This window comes from Fukomys damarensis, unplaced genomic scaffold (genome assembly GCF_012274545.1).
Source record: "Fukomys damarensis isolate Sample0158 unplaced genomic scaffold, DMR_v1.0_HiC HiC_scaffold_33, whole genome shotgun sequence".
NCBI classification, from domain to species: Eukaryota; Metazoa; Chordata; class Mammalia; order Rodentia; family Bathyergidae; genus Fukomys; species Fukomys damarensis.
In genome coordinates this window covers 45,482,111-45,492,275 of record NW_022900945.1, presented here as the reverse complement: position 1 = coordinate 45,492,275, position 10,165 = coordinate 45,482,111, and the positions used below count along the sequence as shown (strand labels likewise).

General features: G+C 32.1%; 1 protein-coding gene across 1 annotated transcript in view; it reads right to left on the bottom strand.

Annotated features, from left to right (window-relative positions):
* The window catches only part of Sycp1 (synaptonemal complex protein 1), an 81,283-nt gene that overhangs the window by 48,039 nt on the left and 23,079 nt on the right, over positions 1-10,165 (bottom strand). Inside the window, exons 13-16 of the mRNA XM_010631215.3 lie at positions 9,443-9,537; positions 8,637-8,821; positions 6,583-6,650; positions 143-204 (exon numbers count right to left, since the gene is read on the bottom strand). Of these exons, the coding sequence (XP_010629517.1) occupies positions 143-204; positions 6,583-6,650; positions 8,637-8,821; positions 9,443-9,537 (410 nt within the window). The remainder of the gene's footprint in view (positions 1-142; positions 205-6,582; positions 6,651-8,636; positions 8,822-9,442; positions 9,538-10,165) is intronic.

Sequence of the window (10,165 nt, the reverse complement as noted above, 5' to 3'; positions counted from 1 at the left end):
GGTATAAAAACACTGAACTTTATTACCATTTTTTCATTTTTTAGGTGAAAATTAGTATGAAACATTTACTGTGGAGTCAGTGGACTCCATATTATTTTGAAAAGCAATTGCTATATATTAATAGGAAAGACTATATACTTACTAAGACTTTTTTCAATTCTTCAACTTCTACTTCTGTGTGATTTTTAAACTCAGTCATCTCTTCTAAAATAGCAAAAGAATACACACATGTTAAAAGCTTGATTAAAAAATAGGAAAGGTGAGAAAGGAAATAATGGTATCTGAAGGGAAAAATATCAAAAGAGATAGATCAATGCAACTAGAGCATTGTAAAGCATAGAAGAATCATACAGGGATTCTGAAGCAGCTATACAAAAGTAAAACGGCAGTAACAATTCTATAAAGTTATTCCATAGTCAAATGAGCCCAAAATGCATAAAGCAAAATAAGAAATAGGTCTACATAAAATATATTTGGAATGAAGTCAGAAAATGCCTTTACCTTCAATCACTATCCAAACCTACCTTAGCCTCTTAATCTTTACTCCAAGTGATCTTTTCTCAACCTAATTGTTAACACTGTACTTTGGATTTTGACATCCCCACCTCCTTTAACACCTCAGCTGCTATATTAAAAAAAAAATATATATATATATATGTCTCCTATTCCCCCTATATATCCCGTGTGAATATAAAAACAAAATTATGTAATTAACCTTCCTGCCCTTTCAAACTATTTTCAAATTTCTCATTTTGTCAACTACATGTCTCTTTCTTGCAAAACTAATGCCTATCTCCATGGTATTAATAAAGTTAAAGACCCAGCATTATTCATTTCTCTTATTTCCTTTTAACCTCCTACTCTTGTTCTCTTTGTAAACAAATGTCCTCCTTGTCACCCTAAATAATAGTGCTTTACAATGCTTTTCTATATTTCCATGAATTCAATATTATGTTAATGAACTGAAAAATCTTGCCCAAATCTCACTTTTTCTCTTTTCTTACATTTTTATCTGACTACAGAAGCAAATGCATTGCCTGAAATCTCGTCTCTCCTTAATGTTAAGTTACCAGAAATATAACAATTTCTCAGGTTGTGCATTTTTTAACAACGTCTGTAGTGATTGTCCATCATCTTTAAGAAAAACAATCACAAAACATGCAAAGTAAATACAGAATCTAAAAGAAAAGGCTGTCACATGTAAAACTTAATCAGAAAGTTTCATTTTAGGTAAAAAATACTTAATATTTTTAAATGTGAGGACTGACTTCAGACAATGGACTGAAAAGTCTACATTCTCATCTCAATCTTATAAAATTAGAAGAAAAGACAGAAGAAAAGGGGGTAAAGGAAAACATTACCAAAACAAGACAGACACACTTAACAAACCAAGTAACTAAGGAACCCTTGAGGGGGCTTGCACTAATTCAATGAGGCTAGATGGAACAATTAGACTAGGCGATCATGTCTCCCACCATAAATTTTAAAGCAAAAATTCTGGAAACTAGGATCAACAATACTGCCATGTCCCAAATACCTCATGATCCCCAAGCAAGATAAACATTCTCTATAACAGTCATGGCAAACCTACAAAATGCATGCTACCATGGGCTGTTTATCACCGAAAGCTCCATCACTGCCCTATGCCAAAAGACAACCCACCAAACCTGTTTCTTCTTGCAGTACCTCCTACAATTTCCCATAATCAAAAGAATCATATTATAATTCACATGTATGTGAAGATGGACTCTCAAATGTTTAGATGAATAAAACATCAAGTATCAACCACATGTGAAAAAAAACTGAAACATGAAAGGCCCCAAATTCAACTAAAAGAAAACTAAAATTTAAATAGAAAAGTTAACAGAGAAAAGAGAAGCAGTTATTTTGCTAAACATAATATGATACAACAGGATAGTATGTCTCACATTATCTATAGCTCTTGAGAATTTAAAATTTGGCAACAGAGATTTTAACAGAGATAGTAAAACAGAAAAGAATAATTAGCAAAGGAGAGGCCAGAAAACCTTTTCCCCATATTGAGGAAAAAGAATAAGGAGAGAGAAAGCATAAAACAAAGTTTTAAAAAGCACACATGAAGGATATATAAAGAATTTCCAAAGTCTTTCCACCCAGTGCTCCTGAGAACAGTAAGATTTAGAAGAAAGGAGGAAATAAAAGGAAATTTTTTTCAGAAATTAAAAAAACAGATACACTATCTTCAAATTAATGAGACTTTCAGAAAAGGCAGCAAAAGATGCTGATATGATTCTATTTTTAAATGATACTTCTTCATGCCTGGACCACTCAAATAACCTACAATCCCATTTGTCTGCTTCCACTCTTTCCTCACTAGCTACCTACCACCTGTCATCAAATTTATGAGCCACATAAAAAATATAGGGAGCCCTAAAAAAGTATAAACCAGATTATGTCATTTCTTCACTTAAAATCTCTCAATACCAATAGCTTTCCGTTAGTGTTAAAATAAAATAAAAATTCATTTTTTGACCATACCTAAATTGTCCCTGTACTCATATCAATTTCTCTCCATATCACTTCTTAGATAGTCACAAAGATTTTTCAAACACTTAAATGAAGCAAGCTCCTTACACCTCAGAGCATTTCTACACACTTTCCCAGACTGGAAAGTTCTCTCCAACCCCAAGCTTTATCTAATATTTTAAATCTCGCTTATTTTTTTAAGTCTCATTTGATGAAGGCCACATCTGATCACCAAAGCTAAATTGGGGCCTAGTACTTTCTTATATTGCATTATGTTGATTGATTTTTTTTTTCTGTTACCGGGGATCAAAACTTAACACCTTGTGCTTGCAAGGCAGGCGTGGTGCCACTGAGCTAAGTCCCCAGCCCTTGCAGTGGATTATTTTTATTTTCTTCATAGCATTTAGCCCAATCTGTAACTGTTTATTTGTGATTATTTGTTTTATCCTAAGTAGAATGCAAATCTCATGAGAAAAAAAATGTCTATTTTGTTCCTTATAATACATACAAGGCTAAAGTGGGAATAAATAAGTCTTCATCCAATAGCTATATTAAGTATCTAGTCATCAAAGCAGAAGCATTAGAACACACTTAAGAATATGTTACATAGCCATACTGAAAGCAAAGATGGGTGTAGAAACAGAAAAATTATCACACAGGTTTAAAAAAAAAGACCAGAGGATTAAGACCTATTTAGAACAATATTTAGACTGAATTGAGATGGGAGGAGACATAGAAGTACCAAAGTGAACTAACTATATCAAGTAAAGAAGCCAAAAAACATGAGCCAAAGTAAATCTCTCCTGGAAGGGCAGATAGGAGGGAGGAAGGTAGAAAAAGAGGGAGTAAGGGAGGCAAGCAATCATTTGACAAAGATTTTATATTAAAGTTGGCTTTAACTTACTTTGTATGTGATATCCTTACTCTTTAAGCCAACAATAAAAAAGTAGCTTATATTAAAGAGTTTAAACTTGGCAGTGAGATAAGTTTTTAAATTTGCGGGCAAGAGATCTAGCTCAGTGGTTCCACCACCTGCCTCACAAGTGCAAGGTCCCAGAGTTCAATCCCCAGCACCAAAAATAAATAAATAAATAAATAAATAAATAAATAAATTTGCAACACCGAATAATCAGATATGTATTTTAAAGGAACATTCTAGCATTAACATACAGAATGAACAAAAGGTATATATAACTGGAAACAGACTGATTTTCAAATTATTTCAATTAGTACTGGTCTAACATGTCTGGTCCAGCTCTCAACATCAAGGTATAGAGTACAGCACATGCTGTATCTGAGCAGAACATAGATAAAAAGAGGTTTTAGAATTGGAGATGACAGAGAAACACTTTATAACCCAGATGTAAGCCTAAGAAAATGCCATCAAACGCAGCAAGTAAAGTTTAGCCAGGAAATAAAACAATAAAACTTGAGGGCTACTGGGGTAAGAAAGCTTACAAAAGGCAAAGCAAACAGAAGTTGAGTAAATATAGTGAAGGCTAAGCAAATATGCAGACAAATTAGAATAGCCTGAAGTATGACTTGATGATTAATCTGATACAGTTCTTGTTTTGTACACATACACGTTCATATACATGAACTGTTCTGGGTATGCAAATATAAAAGAAAAGGGAAAGATTCAAAAGTTTTGGTGTGTAATGGGAAGAAATCAGCTAAAGGTGTAGGGAAGGTGGGATGGGTATGGGAAGGGTAATAAGGGAAAAGAAAAAATATGAGATAATGAAAAGATGAAAATAAAGTGTTTGTAGATGGGGAGGGGAGGAGGGGGTGAAGGGAGGGCAGGGGTAAGGGGAAAAAATGAGAATCAAGACTTGTCATGTAGAGGTACAAGATCCCAACAATGGATGTAACTGTACTGTATCCCTAAAATGTACCAACAAACTCAATTAAAGCTGAAAAAAAAAAAGTTTTGGTGCATGCCTGTAATCCCAGCACTCAGAGACTGAGGCTGGAGGATAACCACAAGTTTAAGGGTAGCCTAAAGTACATAGTGAGTCCCTGTTTCAAATCACCACCCGCCCAACAAAAAAAGAAAGAGAAAAAGACAAAAGTTCAGTTAAACATGGTAGCATACATTTGTAATGCTAGCTAACTGGGAGGCTGAGGCCAGAAAATTACATGTTTGAGGCCGATTTAGTAAGACCCTGTCTCAAAATGAAAAATAAAAAGGGCTGGGCATGAGAGTGGTAGAGTGTCCCAGGGTTCAGAAACACACACACACACACACACACACACACACACACACACACACACACCCCAAGTTATTTAGTAGTTAGGAACCCTCAAATTAGTTGTATTTTATAAATCAAATATTAAAAATTAGAAATAGTAGCACCAAATTACCAGTTAGCAGTGATGCATAAGAGAAACAAAAAGACAGAATATCCTCCAAGATTTATGATTTTGAGACTATACTGTTAGCCAGAGAAGCAAGTATGGTTGAGTCCTTATGTGACTATTAATACTACTCTCCTACATAGGTTTTCTATACTGCATTACCCTCTTTAACTATCCAAAGCCTTTCTATACCTCTTCTATACAGCCTTTTCTAACTCTCTGCAGTCTTCATTGTTATCACTGGCTTCCTCTTGGCATCCGCAATAACACTCTCCATAAACAAGAAATTTATGAGCACTTATTCCAAGTATATAAATATGTAAAACTACAAAGGCATATTTATATTTTATACATCATAATATAAGCATGTATTATATTATTCATTATAAACATTAAAAATAAATACAAGTTTAAATTCTAATATTTTCTTCCTGTACCCTAACATAATTTTCGGTCACCCCTCATATTCCATCCCATTGCTTAAATGGTTGTATGTATTCAACCTTTCTCTTAAAAGAATTAGAAATTTCTCAAGGGTGTCATGTTTTACTCACAACATAGTATTCAAACTTCTCATAACGTATTGCTCTAATGAGAAAATCACAAAATACAATTGAATTTGTAGAAGACAAATAAGTTAATTAATTTCAATATTAGACTGAACCGTTATAAATATCCAATAGAGATATCACAAGGAGCACAAGTACTCCTTAGTTTATAACATTAAACAATTCCAAAGAAAGTAAATGTCTGCAGTGGTTTAAAACAGTTTATGCTCTGAAGAAAGATTTTAAAATTAGGTAAGGAATGCATTTCAAACCATTCTAACATAAAATAATCCTAAGAATAAAATTATTGGATTTGCATAAGTACAATTTTGAATGATAGTGAGTTAATCTTTAACAATGGAAATTAATTATTTCAAAATGAAAAGCATACATATGGTTTGAGAGTTCAACAAGATGGGCTTTTTTTTTTTTTTGGTCATCTTTTTGAGATAGGATCTTGCTATTGTAGTTCAGGCTGACCTTGAATTCATGGTAATCCTCTTGCCTCAGCCTCCCAAGTGCTAGAATTATAGGCATGCATCACCATGCCAAGCTACTTTTGAAATGTTAAGTAAACATTTCAAATTCTAAGTAATACTAGTTGTAATTATTTTAATTATACAAGGTTTCAAACTAATAAAGCTTACAGAAAATTGAGAAGATAGTTTAGAAAAATACCTATCCATTCATAAAACTAATTTATAAAAATAATTCTTTTGTTGAAATTAGAAAAATATATTTTGGATCTAAAAAGATATTAAAAAATTCTCTATACTTGAAAATATGCAGATCTATAAATATTAATCATGGATTATTAGCATTAGCCAACTAAATGATCATAAATTCACAAAATAATTGCAGAACCTCTTTTGGTCATGAAAATTATTACATATTAATAACACCATATGATAACACAGGATCACATTTTCCTATTATAAGTAGTTATTAATCCAATAAGATTAAGCAATGAAATTTTTAATTTATTTAAAATATAGCAAACACTTCTAAGAATTATTAAGGATAACAAACATCTAATAGGCTACTTATACTTCTAAATATCTATGAACTACATAATAAAACAGAAGTGTTTAAGGTTTAAATTTTCTCTATTCAGTTATGTTCTTAAAATTAGCCAATATTATCAAAGGACACATCATTGTCTAAATCTTACCCAGCTCACTTGATTTCTTCTGAAGCTCCATGCTAAGTATTTTCAGTTGATCTTCATCTTCCTCCAATCTTATAAAAATACATTATTTTACAATGTAAAATGTTCTTTTAATCAGAATTCAACTACTATTAAAAATTAAAACTTGTACAATTTACCAATTAACGTATTTTAACAAAAATCACTCAAAAGACAGCATTAAACATTATCTACTTTGTATATATTTTTAAATAAGACAATATTATAATAAATACATAATTTCATATTAATTACATTTACATAAAATCTTAAACCTAGTTCAATCCCCAGTACCAAAAAAAAAAAAAAAACACTTAAACCTTATTAGTTATAATTTTTCTTTACTGGTAATCAAATTAATTCATCCTAGAATTTTGAAAAAGAATGAATATGTAACTACTACTAAATTCTACCTTAAGAACCACATAATATGTGTCATTTTCTTGACTCCTCTGGCTTGTTCCTCAAACTATAAAACTGAAATACTCGACTAGATGAATCTAATATAACTCACAATTTTAAAACTGTAAAAGTTGTCTGCATAGATCATCAGTGAAGACTGTGTAAGATTAGTGCAGCTAGAAAAGCTAGCTTTTCCCTCCTCTCCATGCACAAACAATAGATAAGAAATACTGGTAGGCTGTCTTCTTGTTGTTGTTGTTGTTGTTGTTGTTGTTGTTGTTGTTGCTGCTGCTGTTGTTGTTTTGAGACAGGGTCTCACTATATAGTTGAGACTGACCTGGAACTCACTGTGTAGCCCAGGCTGGTCTCCAACTCACAGCGATCCTCCTGCCTCAACCTCCCAAGTGCTGGGATTACAGGCGTGTGCCACCACACCCGGACTAGGCTGTCTTCAGATGATACTGAAATACTCTCTTCAGGGAAAAATCTATTCCTCTCTTTTACTCTACTAAAATTAACCCCAATGTAAAATTGACAAAATAATTACCTCCCAACAGCTTCACATAAATATTTCTTTAATGTAAAGTCATGAAAAACAGAACCAATCTCTTAACACTCAAGTTTTAGTCAAACTATTTAGATAAAACACATACATATATATAGTTAAGCATGGCCATTAATTTAATAAGCAAAGAGTACTATCTACTATATTCCAGGATAGTTGTTAAATTTATATATCAGAAAAAAGGTAAACCTGATTTATATATTATTTATTTATATATATATAAAGGTAAAGTAAACCCCCATCCTACAAGTTATTCCTAGCATCATACCACAATAATATATTTACAGCCATATTTATAGCAGCGCAGTTTGCAATAGCTAAATTTTGGAAACACTCCAAAGGCCCATTAACTGACAAGTGGAAAAAAAGATGCATTTTTTAATATAATGGAGTGCTACTATGCAATAAAGAAGGATAAGCTTGAGACATATGTAGCTAAATGGATGCACCTTGAGATCATACTCTTAAATGAGATAAACACATATGTTTAAATACCACATTGTTTCTCGTGTGAGTAACCAAAAGTGGAAATAAGTACCAAAACATATAATAGATATTGGGAAATAGGAACAGAATGTTCAAATGAGAAGGGGAACAAGGCAGGTGGAAGAGAAGAAAAGAGACGAGGAAAGAAAAAGAATAGAAGGAAAAATGAAAACAGCTTGTGTCACTAAGGAAGAGAAGAGGGGTCAAAGGGAGGGAATAAGAAAAAAAGCAGGATATGTCAAGTACAAGCAAAAGTTCCCTATGATGAAGGTTATTATTATGTTTATCTAAAATGTGCTACTAAATGTTTTGTTTTTTAAAAAAGCTAGTAATAACACATAGTTTCAATAAATGTATATCATATCACTATATTAGCACTTAGGAACCAGTCCCTATAGCTTGACTTTACAGTAAAGCATGTATGGGAACTATTCTAGAGAATACTGCTTGCCCAATACAAACTTTCAAAATGTACTCCTACTTCATACATATTTTATGTTATGAACAGCAATGAACATAAATGACACTAAATATCAAAAGTAAATTTTTTATTCAAGTATTTGATTTAAAATAAAAAATATTTCACCTTTGTTGTTCTGTTCTTAATAATTCCTCCAAGTTGCAGATAGTAGTTTTAAGTTCAGTAACCATAATTGAATGAGCAACTTTAGCTTTATCAAATTCTTCCACTTGAGCTTTTTTTTCTTCAGTAAGCTGACATACTGCTGTTTTTGCTCTCTGTAAATCTTCTTCTAAAGCCTTTTGAGTACTCTAATATGAAATAAAATATAGAACAAAAGCAGTGATCCAAAGGCCTTAAGAAAACATCATTCACTTTTGTAAATTTGCTGCTCCTTCCTGCCTTCCACTTTGTCCTATCCACCATCCCTCTTAGTCCCTCAGGAATACAAACAACACACTACTTTTATCTCACTATACCATTCTCCATATCTCATATATAGTTCCAATTCCATGAAGATTCCATGAAATCTTCCCATCCAACCTAGCCCATAGAGTTCTTTTAATTCTTAAAACTGTTATAGCAATTAATTAGCCTGAATCACTCTGTTGGTCCCTAGATTGGTCTTGTATTTTAGTTATACTTTTCACGCACTTTTATCCAATGTCTCTAATATAAGCATTTTGGATTGTGCCTTCTCTAGTTGAAGCTCTGGATCCTTATACACAGTTTTATTATTTAATAAATTTGCAGACTAATTGACAGAGTGAAAAAAATTTTTAATAAATTAAATTTTAAAATAAGCTGGGGATTTAGCTTAGCTGCGCCAGGCCTGCCTTGCAAGTGCAAGGTCCTGAGTCCAATCCCCAGTACAAATAAATAAAAAAAAATATGTGTGACTTATTACACTCTAGTCAGTTTTTAAATCATACCACACTTTTTTGCAAGGATATTTTAATATCTTCTAGTTCAGTGGCCAAAAGATTCTTCTTCTCATTTGATTCTTTTAAGTGTTCATCTTGTAATTCTAAAAGGGAAAGTTCAATATAGGTGGAACTTAATAGAAAATACATATTGAGAAAATTGCTACTGTAACAATTACTCCTTTTCCTCCATTAGACAATAATCCAAAATGAGAATTATGCAAATATGAACACATTAGATACTGATCACCATAAAACTTTGCAGAGAAGAGATATTCAAATATCTTGCTTATTTCAGCTAATGCAAACTTTCTCTCTCCTCCTGCCTGTGCTGCATGAGCACTGCAAACACTTGGGTAGAAAAATGGTGATAAGGAGGAAAATGGAAAAAAGGCCAATGAATTAGGAACACAGACATTCTACCTAGACAATAGTGTGGCTTAAATTCAAAGAAATTCTAGGAATTAGGCAATCTAATATCATTAGAAACTAATACCAAATCATTTGTTTTGTTTGACAAGCTGATTTAATCAAAATAATTGAAAACTGCTCTAAAAGTAGAAACTAAATATTTTAGATACTAGACAACAAATACTAAAAAATATATATTGACCCCATAATATATAAGACAATAAAATAAATATGGATTTCCTTGATGACTGATGACGTTGAACACTTTTTTCTATACCTTTTGCCATTTGTGCATCCTTTTTTTTTTTTTTTTTTTTTTTT